Source organism: Corapipo altera, unplaced genomic scaffold (assembly GCF_003945725.1).
Source record: "Corapipo altera isolate COAL_440 unplaced genomic scaffold, ASM394572v1 184, whole genome shotgun sequence".
In the NCBI taxonomy this organism is placed as follows: Eukaryota; Metazoa; Chordata; class Aves; order Passeriformes; family Pipridae; genus Corapipo; species Corapipo altera.
In genome coordinates, this window is record NW_020885039.1 from 456,912 (window position 1) to 474,016 (window position 17,105).

Below are 17,105 nucleotides of genomic sequence, written 5' to 3' on the forward strand. Positions count from 1 at the left end.
GACAGACTGTACAGGCTGAGCTGCTGCTCTACGTGGAGGCAGGGTCTTGCTCCACTCATAGCCACGAGGAAAGGAGCAGCTTGGAGGAAGCTGCATGTCTCAGAAGCATCCACACAGTGCACTTCTGTGATGGTTTGCAAGAAATGTCTCCAATGTTTGTCTGAAACCCCAATGAGTCTGAAAGATAGAGGGTAACAAGGTCACATCTCTCCTTAATTTCCAAACAATTCATAGGTCATTGAAAATAAAAACAGTGATTAGAAAAACAAAACCAGGAAAATTCAATGCAACTTTCTTAGAAAGCACAGATCACATTCTCCAGGGAAGATCATTGCAGATAGGACTTGCACCGCTGATCTGTGTACAGCAGGGGAGTAACAGAATAGAGCTTCCTCAGCCAAATGGCTCAGATACATCTCCAATGCTATGAAGCTATAGGACAAGATACAGAGCAGTGATTTGCTTATCAGTCTTTCCTAATTCACTTGTGCATCCTTTCCGCTTTAGGAGGACACTCGTCACTGTGTGTGTGATTGATGAAGCATTAGGCACACACAGTTGCAGTCATATCACTTTGCTCTTCAGCTGCTAAAAGACATACAGTGCTGTGATTTTTTCACTGCCCAATTAATTAACAGTTTATTTTGATGGCAGGAACAATTCTTATATACAGAATAATGATTGGAGGAGTAGTTAAAGTAATTAACTTTGCTGAAGAGAAATCTTTTTCAAGAGGTTATTTGAACTAAACCCAAAAATGAATAGCAACCTCTATTGTTATCAGTAGAGAAGGAGACAAAGTGGTTTTTTTCTTTATTTCCTCCCTGCAATTTCATCATAGTGATTTTGATTTCATCTTATTCCTGAGCTGAGCAGTCTTCAAAGGGCACTGACTTTGAGCCAGTGCTTGTACTGATGTTTTAATTTTTAAAGCTCAGCAAAAAACCCTCTGTAATAACAAAGATAGTTTTGGGTTTTTTTGCTTTGTTTCAGTTTTTTTGGCTTGTCTATTTGTTTTTTTTATTTGGTATTTATATGATTGGCAGTTTGTACTTTTTTAAAGGACTTTTCTTTTTACATTGATTTTTTTCTTTAAATAGATAGAAATGCATTTTCAGGGAAATTTGTTGAAATGTTATGTTTTGGAATAAGAGATTATTATTCCATTGAAATACGGAAAGCAAGCTTAATAATAGAAATCATAAGAAAGAAATATATTAAAACTTTATAATGTAATAATTGTAAATATAAAGATTTTTAATTAGTTTGAAAATAAGCTATTTAATTAAATTGATTTCTAAATCAACAGAAAACATCATTCATTCACAGGTATTGCCACCTTGTTGGAACATTTATGAGAAACTAATCCCCTTTCATTGCATTGTGTCAAGTATTCTGCTTCCACACCCATATCTTTTGTTTTTTGAAAAGGTCAGGGTTAAGTAGTGTTTTATAGTAATATCTGATGTACAAGTGGGTCTTGAAAATTTCCCATAAAATATTACTATTAAATGCCCTAGTTATAATTTTATTTTAATCTATTATTCTTTTATATCCCTCCATACCTATTTTGAAATTATCTTTTTTTCTTCCTGAGACCATACACAGAAAACTTGCGTGGAGATTATGGGTGAAAACAGCTTTTGATTAAAAAGTCACTTATGTGCATTGAGGGTAACCCTAGGCTGCTAGTACTGCCTCAGGGCTGCAGCAGTGCCTATTGAAACCCTGCCATCCTCCTGTAGGTGATTCTTGGGTGGTGAGTCCGTCCAGCCACAGTGCATACTCCAAGTGATTCTTGAAGCTTTCCAACTGCATCTGGTCTGTTTTCAGTGGAACAGTTTTCAGAAACATAATGTTGCAACTATTCTCCAAGCCACCTCTAAGTTAGTCATTCAGAAAAGAGAAAAGGCGTAGTTCTAAGATCACGATACTTTCTGAAACTCTGATATAATAGTGAAAATACCTCTGTGACGTAGACCAGTTCCATCATATTAAACTTGATCTCGGTTTGATACTGTACTATGAGGAACTGAAAATCTTTATTAACATTGTACCCTTGAAAGGGTAGTGTTTGAGAAATAAGACATACTGTTATAGAAGTACTGTAAGATCATTCCTTTGGCTGCTGCTGTGCAATTTTTGTCATGCAGCAGTATAGGAGGCAAACAGAGGTACTTTTTGAGCGCTAATGATAGGACCTCTGTCCCCTCTGGTCATTTTTTACTCACAATTATTATGTTTAACTTATGTTGTTTGCCTTTCTGGGAAGAAATGTTCTCTTCCAGTATTTAACAGAAAAGATCTGATGAATGGGCTAAGGCTACTGATCAGCACTCTGCCTGTGACAATAGGGTCAACTGATATAAGCATCTTCCCTTTTCAGAATTTCTACAATGGCTTGGTTTAAAATCAAAGCATTGTATTTTGTTGGCTCCTTGGAAGATTGATGCATTACATTAATACATCGGAATTCAAGTAAATTTTATGTTGAAGTCTAGTCAGGCTGTAACATATATCTTACTATAACGAATTTTATTCACAAGAGTTGATTAGCTATAGGAAAGAGAAGTCAGAAAAAGCTATTGTTTTGGTTTTCTTTGATTTGGGTTTGAAGGTTTTTTTTTTTAATTTTTGTGCTAAAATTAATTTTATTTTTTTTTTGTGCTAAAATTTGAATGTTAATATTTTGCTAAGTTGAGGAAGAACGCAAGTACAGTCTCAGCCCTGATTCTGGTTTCTCACTTTTTAAAGTGTTGCATGGTATTGCCTTATAATGGATGATATATCGTAACGGTTATAATACATATATATACTAATGAGTACAAAAATTTGTTTCCCAACACCACACCTGGTATCTTGAAGCTCTAATAAATACATAGTTCCCTTACCCTACTTTGATTTAAATTGACAGTCTTCTCTTTCTTTCAAAAAGAATACTGGAAAATTAATAAATTACAGGTACATATGATTACAACAATTAATGTGATATAGGAATTTTTCTTCAATTTTCTTCAGTTTTCTTCAATTCCTGCATCAGAAAGCAGAGAAACTTATTTTAACTTTTGTTGCATTGTCCATAAAAGATGTCCATCTGAAGTTGAATACTTTCTGTCATCAGCCTTTAGAAAGTAATCTTAATTTTCAGGAAATGGTATTTATAGAGGCATGCTTATATATAGAGTAAAGGGCACACACAGGGTGTTTCAGGTATTTCTATTATTATTTCTAAAGCCTTAAAGACATAAAGTGTAGTGGACGATTTAAGTTTCAGACTGTTTTTCTGATGTAAAGTTTATATTTACTAAAGGTAGAATAAAACGTGAACTTGCAATTCAGACTCAGTCATGCAAATTTATTTTGAAAGATATCATCATGTTACGTGAAGAGAGGTGCAAGAGAGAACTGAATGAGTGGATCAAGAGAGGGGTGGAAAATTAAAATTTTATTTTTAAATATTTTTTTTCCCCTGTACTCTGAGATCAGTTTCTATGCCACTCAGCCATACTGTCAGTAGGAAGAGAAGATTGATCCTCTTCTGCAAAATAGAAAAGAGTCTTCACGTATTTGTATTCATTTGTCTTACTTGCTCTTTGGATGTCATAGGAGTGAAGTAAGATCAGTTTGTTTTCTGCTATCCTGTGCACCGCCAGCATGGCTTCACCAAGAGCAAGTCCTGCCTGACCAACCTAGTGACCTTGATGGGGTGATTACATCAGTGGACAAGGGAAGGGTTACAGATGTCGGTTATCTGGACTTCCATAAAGCCTTTCACACAGCCTCCCATAACACTCTTTTCTCTAAATTGAAAAGAGAAGGATTCGATGAATGAGTTGTTAGATGGATAAGAAAGTGATTGGACAGTCACGTCCAGAGGGTAGGGGACAATAGCTCAGAGTCCTGATGGACATCAGTAAGTGGTGTCCCTCAGGGATCTGTATTGGGACCAATGTTATTTAATATCTTCATTAATGACATAGGTGAAGGGATAGAGTGCATCCTCAGCAAATTTGCAGATGACACCTGAAGGACGGAATGCCATACAGAGACGTGGACAAGCCTGAGAAGTGGACCATGGGAATCTAATGAGGGTTAATAAGACCAAGTGTAGGGTGCTGCACATGGGTCGGGGCAATCCGCAGAGTCAATACACAGGTGAAGATGGGGGATGTAGAGATTGAGAGCAGCTCTGTTGAGAGGGACTTTGGGGTGCTGGGGAATAAGAAGATGAGCATGACCCAGCAATGTGCATTTGCAGTCCAGAAAGCCAATTGTGTCCTGGACTGCATCCAAAGCAGTGTGATCAGCAGTCTGAGGGAGGTGATTCTGCCCCTCTACTCTGCTCTGGTAAGACCCTGCTGGAGTGCTGCATCCAACTCTGGGGCTGGATATCAACCTGTTGGAGCAAGTCCAGAGGAGGGATACCAAGCTGATAAGAGAGATGTTGTAAGGAAAGGCTGAGAGAATTAGGTTGCTTCAGCCTGGAAAAGAGAAGGCTTTGGGTGACCTAATTGCAGCTTTCCAGTACCTGAAGGGAGCCTACGAGAAAAATTGAGAGAGATTATTTACAAGAGCATGACAGGATAAGGGGAAATGGCTTCAAACTAAAAAAGAATAGGTTTTGTTTAGATATTAGGAAAAAAATTCTTTGCTGTGAGGGTGCTGAGGCACTGGAAGACATTGCCCAGAGAAGTAGTGGATGCCATATCCCTGGAAATATTTAGGGCCGGGTCAGATGGGGCTCTGAGCAATCTGGTCTAGTGAAAGGTGTCCCTGTGCATGTAGGGGGGTTGGAAGTACATGATGTTAAAGGTCCCTTCCAGCCCAGGCTATGATTATGTGATTCCATGATTTTTTGTTAACTGTACTTAGGGCAGCCTGCACAGTAAGTTATCAGAGAGAAACGGTGTCTTCCTCCTCCATTTCACTTCCTTCATTTGCTTTCTGTGTTTCTCCAAAATATTCACTAAGGTTGTCAGTAAATCAAGATAGAAAAAGAACACCCTATTTTGAATGGCTGGACAGAGAGGGGAATTTATCTTCAATTTATTCTCTAGCTCTTCATCTGTCTTCACAGGGAGGAAATATTTTAAAACCTTTCTTTAAAGTGTTGAGGTGAGAGGTCTGTTGCTGTTTTATTCCTTGAGGCCTCAAATTATTTTTCATTCTTGTCAAACTATATGCCCTAGACCTCCCACTAACAAAAATGTCTATCTCTTTGTCCAGGAACTGGTAAGATGTTGTGACAGCTCTTCTGACTAGAAAGCATCCAGCTCGGGATGATGGTCAAAGTCTCACATCAGCCAGAACCATCTCTATCCCTCCCTTAGAACTGAGAGAGAAAACACTGACAGAGCATCTCTTTATGGTGACTCTGAAAGACTGATTTTTCATGCCAGAACATCATCTTTATATTTCTATAATATCCACTGACTTCAGAATGCCTCCAGTGTTTAATATTCTTTTATGGTTTTAGAGTCAGCCTTCATGTGTGAACCTCTCTGTAGCATGGTCTTCTGATAGGGTCATTCAACTCCAATTGAGTTGAATCTATCTATCTATCTATCTATCTTGGGTTTATTTGGGTCAGCCGATAATATGTAGAGGAAAAAAAAGATAATATGTAAATAGAATATGATTCTTAAGATGGTAGCTGAAGCATATTTGGACAATCATAATCCTCTGAAGAAATTAATAAAGTAAGAAAAATACCTTGCTTTAAAATCTGAATTATGCTTCTGAGGATGTGGCCTGTTCTTAGCCTATATTTACTGTGAGAATTAGCTAGAAAAATGTTCAGTGGTTAATACATGCAGACAGAAACTGTCAGCTAGAAATTATGAGTGTGTTTTCCTTAAATGAACAGTGTTCCCAATTTCCTGTGTCCAAGGTGAGCAGTGTGATAGCAGTGCATAAGGGATGGGAATAAGAACTGGAGCAGGAAGCCAACTTCTGCCTAAGACGCAAACCAGCAGTGGTTGCCTTTCAGAGGAGTTTCTAGGAGGTAGTGGTTCCCTGCTTGCAACTCCCCTGTGTCTTCTGGGATCTGCCAACTCACATCTCCAGGACAAGGAGATGGAAAGCTGAACTGAGATTTCAGTATGAGAGGTGAGCCAGGAGTCCTCCACGGGAGACAACAAGGTACTGCTGATCAGCTGATGGATGTCAGCTGGCAGCCAGCACCAGAGATAACACAGTGGGAACAGCATATCAAATCAACTTCCTTCAAATGCTCTGAGAGGAACAGTATTTTTCTCAAAGTTATGCTAAGCCTGTCTGAAAAGAAAGCAAAGGAATGGTAAACAGAGGGATTACTTTCTCCAAGCTATCTCCAAATGTATTTACTTTTCACAACTGGAAAGCACAGTTGAAGGCTGTAGTTTTCAGTAGCAGTCTTCTGCCAAGGACCTCTGGAACATCAAATGTCTCCTTAATCTACCAGACAGTGCAGCAAGGAAATTGGATACCTGGCTGTATTGGTATGTGACTTCTGACTCACACTTCATAATTGCTTCTCCCTCCTGGCAAAGTCTGTTTGAACTATGGGGAAATAGATTGGCCCTGAAGGAAGGCAGTGTAGTGCAAGACAGTCATGGAAGCAGAATGTCTCTCCATCACCTCATTTGGCTTCAAGGGTATACCACTGGTTCCCAGGCTTGTGAGTGCTGCTGTCAGGAGGCAGAGAGAAGATAAAAGGCATGAACTTGAGTTATGTCCCAGCATGGGCCATCTCTTCTTGTTCTCCAGCTGGCCAAACACAGAGAGTTGCAGCTGATGAATTCTCCTGCTCTTTGTCCTGTTATACCTCCTTTTCTCACCCTATGCAGTTATTGCTTGCTCTTCTTTTTCTAAAATATATTAGAAAAGAAAATAAAAATTTCTGTACTTTGAGTCTGACTATCTCTTTCTGAGAAAGTTTTTTGCTTAAATCTTTAACTGATTAGGTTTCCTTATAATGGCATTTGATTTCTAATTGATAAGTCTTTAGAAGGTGTAATCGGTTGGACAAGCATTCTGTCTTGTTCCTATAGGCTTTTTTTAAGTGCTTCTTTATAGCCAGTTTCACTTGATATTAGAGAACTGTTTATTTGCTTATGTCTCAGAACAAAAACCCAAAGAAATACTGTGGATCTACATCTGGCTGAAATGTGCCTTTGGAAGTTTGTGAGCAATATCAGGTTTGTAGCCAGGGTAGAAATATGTCAAAGAGTTTGGGTTTGCAGTTGATAAATAGGGTAATCAATGAAAAATAACATAATGAAAAGATAAAGATTTGATTAAAAACAGAAAAAGAGACAAGTTAAAAGCTCAAAAACTATTACAAAAATTTAAACTCAAGGTTCTTCCTTAACACACAGTAACTGGAGGGAGACATACTGGAATAGTAACAGCCTATGCCAGTTCTCTATCCAGCGATAAACTGATGTTAATATTAAGACTGAATAATTTAAGGAGAGAGATTCTGAAAATACTTATGGGTTTTAGCTTAGAAGTCCTCTTAAAAGGTTTGGAAATCATTAATATTCCCAAACTACTTTAGCACCTTTTAAAATTTTCTCCATTTTTAAGCAGTCTTTGTATTATTAGAGTCTAACTGCTTTAATACTGAAAGCAGATTTATATGTTCTAGAGTGACCTTCTGCCCAAAGGCCGTCTTGCGTATATATTACTCTTTATTTTCTAATTGTCGCAAATGCTTTTAGTTTTCAGTAAAAATGTGGGGAATATCTGTCACCGCTGAACCACTGCTTCACTAAAGGACTGAAAGTGAGGAATGATGTCAGAGAAGCCAGAGGCTTTCCTTGGTCAGAAGAAGAAATAAGGACATGGATGGAAGCTGGGAATGCCCTTCTGTTCACTGACACTTCCTAATAAAAAGGTGGCATGTGTTGCCTTTCCCAGTGCTAGCAGGATTCGGTTTTAGTATTTAATTTCCTTCAGATTATGTTCAAAGTGTGACTAATAGGTTTTCTGTATTCATGATCCTTTTAAATGTATTTTCTTTCAGATTGTTTCTGTTGCTGGTTTGAATGTAAGCAGTTTATGGAGCACTGTTTATCTAGGCATGTCTTGTTATTAAGTCTCTTTATTAACATGTGCCATGCAACTCAGATGTTCTGATTTAATGGTTAGTGGTTAAATGTATGCTCACACAGCATTGTCATGAGTAAATGTCTATAAACAAATATTTCAAATGGATATTGTAAAATAATTTTTAAATTAATATGTTCTAAATAAGCAGAAACAGTTGACTGTATCAGGGTGAAAAATCACATTTGAAATAACTCTTTGAAATTAAAAACTTACACTATATCTTTTTGTGGTCTAGAAAAAGCATTGGAAAGCAGCTCAGTAGATGTGGAGGGAAAGATAGGAGGGGAAGAGAATGACTATTTCTGTTGCCACTATTATCTACATGAAAGTAATTTTTTTAACCAGATGAAGTAAATTCAGAAACCTAAGTAAAGCATCATTAGCTCCACAATGTGCAATATTTATGGATATATCTGGTAACTATTCTCAACATATAGATAAATCAGTTGCTAGTATTTATAAAGGCCTAAATTTTTCAGCACTTTGTAGGTACAATTAAACTTGTTCTAAATGTCCTCTAACATGACAAAAGTGAGAGACTCTACCAAAAGTGTTTCTTGTACAAAATATTTTTAAAGCACTTGGGAGCAGAACTAGCATTCTGAGGTTTTCTGCTGTGTGGGAATATTTTCTGTAACTTGTTTTACTGAGATGTTCATGAAGATTGGGAACCACAGAAGTGCAAATAGCTACTTTAAATGATACACAATCCAATTTTAAGGAAGAATCTGGAGCAGTGGAAGAGAACTGAATGTTGTAATAATGGGAAAGCATAAGAAAGTACCACTCTCTTATTTATTAATTGATCAAGAGAAATTTGTCAAGCTGTGAATATTTCAGCTTGTCTGTAACTGTATGCAAAAGTCAGCACATGAAGGGGAAGTGCTATTGTGGAGAAATTAGAAACATTTTTCATTATTCTGGTGTCTTTGGAAATAAAAGTGCTAGTACAATAAGTTACCTCAGGACCACTTTATTTCCATTAATGGCACAGAAAATACAATTGAAATTCTTCATGCAATTGGAGGTCTTTAAAAAGAGAGATTTGAGCTTCTTTGGAACACTTAAGTAACTGTTTTAGAAACAGGTGTTTATATTTGAAAAAAAATAAGACTGTCTTTTACTATATGTTTATGAAAATTAATTATTAGGTAATCACAATTCATCAGAAAAACAAACTTCAGTTTTTGTACACAAGCTTCATATTTGGGACAGATTTTTTTCATTTTTATTTCTGTACTCAGAGGCAGACGTAATATTTTGTTATAAGTCACACACAAAATAAAGCAGCTGGATATTCTTACTGTTTTAGTTTTTTCTCATTGAAGCCCAATTTGAAATTCTGTTTATTTTTAAGCTACTGTCTACAAATAATATATAACCCTATTTTTATCATTCTGTGGTCAACACAATAGTGACTCACAGAATAGTCACTGTGCCTGATGTTGGTAATGAGCAAACAATGTCCAGAGTAATAAATGTTTGCAGGGACAAGACTCTTGTAACTTGTTTTGGATTTGCAGTACATATTCCATAAGAACTGGTCAGGAGAGCATATTTTATTTATTTTTTTTAGCAAGTAATTCTCTTCATTATCAGGAGACTTCTAGAAAAACAAACTTCTAGGAAAAACAAAGCTATAGTAGGAGAGAAGTAATTAAATTTTATCATTGCGTAACTGATTGTAAGCTTTACCAGTAAAAGGTCTCCAAGAAAACTGAGGGACAATTATACTTTCTACACTCTCTCTATTAGTTTTCTAGTTCATCATGTAAAAGATGTTTGTGTATCTGTATATAAATCTTGCCCAACACAACCAAATGTTCATAATTTCTGCATTACTATTATACTACTAATAGTAGTATAATCAAAATGTTCCAACTATTTGTAGTAGCTCAGCTTTCCTACACTGCCAAGCATAACGTGTAAGGCATGGGGGCATTTCTGCACATGAAGCATGTATCTTTTATACAAATTTCAAATATCAACCCAACTCTGTGACAAATATGGCAGCTTTATGGATTTTTAGAGGTTGATACCACTGTCTCCAGAATTTTTGTAAATAGTAAAAAGTAATGCTATCTGTGTACATGGTAGATAGAATTTCTTCAGTGAGACTGGTAGTCTTTCAAAACATTTCTATGACGAATAAACACTTGGAGAACCTACAAGTCTGTGCTTCATGGAAGACTGAGACCTACAGAAACACTGGAAAAATCAGTTGTTTGGAAATGGAAAAACAAATCTGGATTCCTAAATAAGGAGGCGATGATAGCCTAGATGAATAGTGTCACATTAAATAAAGCCAAGAGGATAGCTGTGTGGTTCTTTTTTGAATTTTTTTTTTTTTTTTGATCTTTGGGTTGTTTTTTTTTTTTTCTTTTGTGATGTGTCCTCAGAGGATTCCAATATTCCTCAAAGCAACATCAATTTGTTTGGATATCTGCACCATCCAACAAGTCATCATCAGTGACCGATGAATGTTCATCAAGAGTTTGCTTTTAATTCCTCTCCTGAGTTTACTGAGTGCAGAGAAGCACACCAAGTTGAAGAAGTGTGTCTACAATGGCCACTGTGATTCAGCAATTATAAATTCAACATTTTTTTGTTCTTTTTCTGGCAATATCACTTGCTTTGGTTTTCTCTCATCCAATTAGGGATACTCTGATTAAATAATGTCCTCTGAAAAAAAATAAATTCCTGACTTAAACTCTTAAAAACTGCCCCATTTCCTACATAATCAAGATTTTGCCAGTCCACTTTTATAAGGAGACAGTTTGAGTCTGTCACTTGTTTAAAGCAACTTCAGCTGCCATCTTGCACGTTCAAAGTGTCTTTATTGAGTAATTCTGGTGTATTTTGGAATGAGGTATTCTCAGGAGTTGGTAATTAATGAACTGCACAATAGGTTCTGACTTAGCTGAGATGGGAGACAGCAAGTTAAATCCTTATTCCAGAGAAATAGGGTAGGAACTGAGGTCTGTTGTCTCTTAAACAACTCCTAAAGTCACATGGGAGGGGGTTCACTCGTCATGATGTCAAAAGGCAAGATGGAGAACAGGCAAGAAGCCTAACTTTGGCTGCTTTGATTTCTAGTGACTCAACTACGGTTCTTTAATTGCTAAAAATACTGGAAGCATGACAAGTCAGTCTGGAGTAGCAACAGGCAAAATAGGACATTTTAAAGCAGATGTAAAACAGTGATTCCAGATGGGAGAGGTGGGTTCAGATTCTCTCCAGTAAGGAAGATCTAACCTAAGTCATCAAGTCCTAGCTGACTTTTCCAGTGAGTGTCTGATCTTTTGTCAAGTTAAGGTGACTCAAATTGCTGCTTCCTTCTTTGTTTGCTTTCTTTTGCTTTTTCACGTCATCTCTCACTTTAGTATAGCATTCAATTAAATGTTTGTTTACTTTTCCTTCCCACAAATAATATAAATAAGTACATTGTGAGAGAAATAAAACTGAAGTTATTTTTAATTTTTTTTGAGCTTGTCAGCTTTTATGTGTACCCTCTTTTTATAAGCTGACAATTACACTTCTCTTGATGTAAAAATAAGTGCAACTGGATGGGGAAAAGAAATCATTTTGACCTTTATATACCTGCCATATGTTAAAAACTTCACAGAATAAAAACAGGGCTGACAAAAAATTCTAAGGAAAAATAATTGTGGTATATAAAATAATCTATTTCCTTATTTTTTGTTTTTTGAGGTAGTGAAGAAGGCTTGATAGGGTCTTGTAATTGCTTCATTTGTTAAAAGCCATTGTAAATGATTCCAACTTTGAGAAAAAATGTCAACCTCTTCTTTTGTGTTCTTTCCCTCTGTTTCCATTATCCACTTCAAGGTTTTTACTTTCTCTGCCAGGCAAAGTGCTCAGAATCCAAGGCTGTAAAGCAGGGATGCTTAGTTCTGCTTCTAGGGTAGTGTCAATTGCAGCTCTGGGAACCAGCCATTTCTGACATTAATCTCTGTAATGGTTATGCTCAAAATGGCTTGTGTCATCATGTCATCAACTTCATGTCAGAGAGACATACTTCAAAACAGGTACCAGCGCTGAGCACAGTGGCTTGCAGTGACAAGCAAATAAACAGAAAAATAATATCTTAATATCTCTCTGCTTTCTTTTCTGCTTTTCCATTTCACAATTTTTAGTCAAAATACATGTGTCTCTTACCTTTGACAGGATTGTATACTGCTGTGTAAAATACCACCTGTTAGCAATTTGTATCCTTGTGACTCACAGTGGAAGCCTTGTTCTGTATCAAAAGAAATGAAACATTATGAAAAAAATGGAATATGGTGCTATATTGGGTTTCTCCATAATATAGATTTTTTTTCTTAGGGTGTTTTTAAAAATGTCTTTGATTTTAAAGCTTGAAAGTTATATTCTTATGTAGCTTTCTGTTACTTTGGGTTATATATACTACAATAAGTATATATTTATTGTTATATTTCTTCATAGATATTTCATTGATCATAACACAGAAGAAGATAGGTATTTCACGATTGATGCTAGTACTGGGACCATTAAGACTGCCAAGATCTTTGACAGAGAGGAGACACCTTGGTACAACATCACAGTGGCTGCTTCTGAGATAGGTAAATAATATATTTGGCACATAGTATTAAACATAAAACTTAGAAAGGAAAATAATCATTTTCAGATTTTAAGAAACACCATCTTGAGATGTTATGTTCTTTTTAACACCATTGGGTTTTTAGCCAGTCTGGATAAAGGAGTTTTCTGTGCGTGTGTGAATACCCTAAATCCACAGAACAAGCAAACAAAATGCCACACACCTATGTGATTCCACCTGTGTAAATTTACCATGTTTTTCTGTATGTAACAGAAGGCAGCCAGTTTACCTAGGAACAGTTTCAAGAATTTTTGTGTCCTAAAATCAACAGCTTCTCTGATTTGTGTTTCATAGTTCATATATCTTAGAAGTTAACACTTTATAGTACTGACTGAGAAATACATTCTTCTTTTTTGTATCTACTACTGAACTGTTTTAGCAAACTGGATGTTATTATGTCTGTGTTAATTTATCAGGGTATACCTCTAACCTTTTATTAGGCAAATTGCCAGGTAAAGATACTATAAATACTTACCTGTTCATTTGAAAGTCCCCTAATTTTGATGAATTTCCATTGTCTCAGATAAGCCCTGCAATAATCAAAAAATGTCTGGCTGAGTAGTCCCAGATAAATATTTTTACATGAGGCAAGGACAGTTTAAAGAACATTTCAGTTAACCTTTTCATTACAGGGTCTTTATTTTTGCACAATCAAAGTTTTAAAGTTAAAAGACTCAATAAAAAAAATAAAGGAAAAAAATCCTAACCTGGATCAATAGATTCAGCCCTGCTAAGCACTATTCATAATATCATTTTTCCTTTTTTTTTTCTTTGTGTGTGTATGTATTCCATCATTTCCATAAAACAAAATGCAGGGTTTACTTTTTAGAGGTGCCACTGATATTTTTGAGCCTGGTCTTCTTTCATCTGTGCATTTCTGGGTTAAAATGTAATCTGTTCCACCACTAGATCACTAACATATGCACAGAATAAACAGCATGAACAAATTTTATAAGGACAACAAATTGTTTCTTATTATTGTACGTATTTTCACAACTAAATTGACATTTTGAGCTAAGTACTTTTCTATAGTAAACAATAAAATCTAGAGTTTTATGGTTAGCTCTTTGAAAAGGTAATCACTGACACTTCTACGTGCTTATCAGTGTCTTCATATATATAATATACTATCTCAGTGCAGCATGAAATAAAATATAATTTAAGCCTAATTATAAGCAGATGAACAGTAAGTGCTAATTTGAAATAAGATTTGAAAACTACAGTGGGATACTGAAAAAAAGGAGTAGTCATGAGTCCTTTTCTGGAAGCCATCAAAATGTAATTATTTTGCAGAAATAAATCTCAGTAGCATAAAACCTAAACGGAGCTTCCTACACATTATTTATTTCATATAATCAAAAGACTGGTGTTACATGTATCATGCTGAGAGAATAGTATGGAGAAATGAGGATTATGTTTATAACCAATATAGAATGGAATAAATAATAAGGATGATATGTCTTTTTTTAAAGACACTTAGAATTCTCTGTTCCAGGTGCAACTTGTTACAGGAAAATATAGATCTGGTTTTTTCTCCCTTGCATTGCCGTTGTTATTGATAAAGTTGGAGCTGGAAAAATAAGTAAATCTATGGTGTCAGTTGGGAAAACAATTCAGCTATGAAGAAAGGAAGAGATAATAGTGAAGAAGACATGGATGACAGACAGACTGACATAACAGGCAGCCTTTTCTTGTGTCTGCTTCTTCAGCCATTTTCTTATTTGCAGTAATTTGAAAATTACAACACTGTTGTACTCTTCCAAATCCATTGTGAAATTAGTAATTGAATCCATGGTGGAGCAAGAAGCATATGTTTTGTATGGTGCATCAATGCCAAAGCTCTTAAGTGCTGTCTATCCCATATTTACAATCTTTTATGGCATTTGCTTTAAAGTCCATACACAAGGTATTGCAGAACTAAGCCTAAAGCTGAAAAATAGGCCAAAGGCTATGACCAAGTGTTATTTAGCTGTGACAGTGGGAGTCTTCAAGTTTATCTGTCGTGGTACAAGGCGTTGGTAGCTTCTGACACCATCTGCTTAGCCAGGAACACAGCAGAACCTGCAAGGCCCAGAAAGATTGTACTGCTTCAACAGGAGGTCCTCTGCAGAAATAAAGCATTGGTTATAGTTAGTTTCTTGAAATATATTCCTCTCTTGATTTTGTGCTACATTTCACTGATAGAATTCACTTTCTACCTATCATCCTTTTAGCAGCTAGTTGTAGCTAGGCTTACTTTGCATAGCTGAAATTTAGAATCAGCATCATATTTCTACCCTCAAATGTATGATATCCTCATGCTATTCTTTCTGAACCTTCCATAAGACATTTATTTTCACTTTTCATCTCAGTATGTCATATGCACTCTGCATTGGTCAAGTGTCCTCTGAAATCAGTGGAAGTTCTACCACTTTCATCTGTGGGAGTAATGCTGATACAATAATCAGTGATTTTTTCTGTTTATGCTTCTACTTCTTAAAGCACACCAGAGTTCCTTACTATAAGAATGGATGGGCAATCCTTTTTTTCTTTAACATGCATTGTTCTTAAACAGCAGTATACAGTGAGGAAGAGTGGGATTTTGGTGTCTAGAAGTTCTTGCTTTGATTGTTTCAGTACTGGTACTTCCTGTAATCTACTTATGGTATTAGAGAATAAGATGATTAAGGAATACTGTATTTTTTATTGTAAGATCTACAGACTATGTCTGGGGCAGGGGGAAGGAGGAGTAGGAGTAGTAGTATTTTAAAATACATTTTCACATAGAATTATTCACTGGCTTTTCATTGTCTTTTTAGAATTCTTTGGAAAAAATTACATAAGTCTATTTGAAAGAGAGAGGAGATAGAATTTCTATGGCTCTAGTAAAGGTTTTTGAACAAATCTTTGGCAAGAGTAATGAAAATAAGAAAATATAACAGATGAAAGACTTGTTTAGAGGAAAGAAATACAGTCATAGTAAATGGCTGCCCCTTTGGAAGTGGAAGAAGTTAAGGCTGAGCTATTTTAGGGATTGGTGTAGGATTTGTCAATTAGAATTCTTTGTTATGATGTCACTTAATGATAGAAAGTGATTCAAATTCCAAAATAACATTCCTAGATGCTAAGAATTAAGGAAGATGGAGAGAGATTCTTGTAAGAATCACAGAAGTGTAGGCTAGATAAATGAAAGGCGACATGGATTGAAAATTGTCTGAAATGGCAGGTTCAAAGGGCTGTGACCAGCAGCTGAAGGCCAGTCACTAGGAAGTACTCCCAGTGTCTGATACAGGATACAATACTGTTTAATCTCTTCATTAATGGCTTCATTCGTGGAACAGAGTGCACTGTCAGCCAGTTTGCATATGACACTGTTGCCTTAAGAGACCGCAGAAAAAAAAAACTCCAGGCCAATTTAGTGTATAAGACAAAGAGAGTAGGTTCTTTAATCAACCTACAGGCCGGGGGAATACACATGATGCACGCCCACCCAGACAGTGGTTCTATGATTCTGTAATAAGGTCCATTCAATCCCAGATTTATCCACCTTGCGGTTCTGCCCAGTTCTGCCCCCTGACACGCCCCTTTGGGAACTGGGTTTGGGGTCTTTGGGACCCCTTCTTCCTCATCTTCTTCGCAACGCGTATAGTCCTTGGAGCTCCTCCAAAGTTCTGGGCTTGAAGGTAGCTGTGTCTGTGTGATATCTTCTGATCCAGGTTTTTCTGCAATTCTACCTTGAAAAGAAGACTAAACACACTAATAGAATTTAGAGGGATTGATATGAAATGGGATAATAGGATTGGGTATGTGTAAACATTATGCTAGAGCATAAGGGATATAATACAGCTATATTAATATCTACATTTACTACACAACTACTTCTAAAATCTACAAAAGTTAAAAAATCCAAAAAGCTCTGAGACATCAACACAAAACTGGCGTGATGCCTGATTCACCAGTCTGTTGTGGTGCCAACCAGAAGGATCTCAACAGGCTGGAGAAATGGGTGAACAGGAAATCTCGTGAAGTTTAATAACAGGAAATGCAAAGTCTAGCATCTGGAGAGGAATAATACTGTACACCAGTCCGCTTGCAGTGCCAACTCTCTGTAGAGCAGCTTTTGAAAGAAGGACGTGGATGTGCTGGTGAATGAAGGCTGAACATGAGCCAGCAATATGCCCTTGCAACAGAAAAGGCCAATGGCATTCTGCACTGTGTGAGAGTGTTGTCAGCAGGTTGAGAGAGGTGATCTTTCCCCTCTGTACAGCACTGATGAGGCCATGTGTGGAATGCTGGGTCGAGATCTGGGCTCCCCAGTACAAAACAGACATGGATATATTGCACTATATCCAGTGAAGGGGTATGAAATCATTAAAGATTGGACTATCTCTCA

General features: G+C 36.5%; 1 protein-coding gene across 10 annotated transcripts in view; it reads left to right on the top strand.

Moving 5' to 3' along the window:
- Positions 1–17,105, top strand: part of CDH18 (cadherin 18) — a 487,356-nt gene that overhangs the window by 434,078 nt on the left and 36,173 nt on the right. For all 10 annotated transcript variants that reach the window (XM_027668439.1, XM_027668449.1, XM_027668440.1 and 7 more), the window contains one exon: positions 12,559–12,695. In XM_027668439.1, the coding sequence (XP_027524240.1) occupies positions 12,559–12,695 (137 nt within the window). The remainder of the gene's footprint in view (positions 1–12,558; positions 12,696–17,105) is intronic.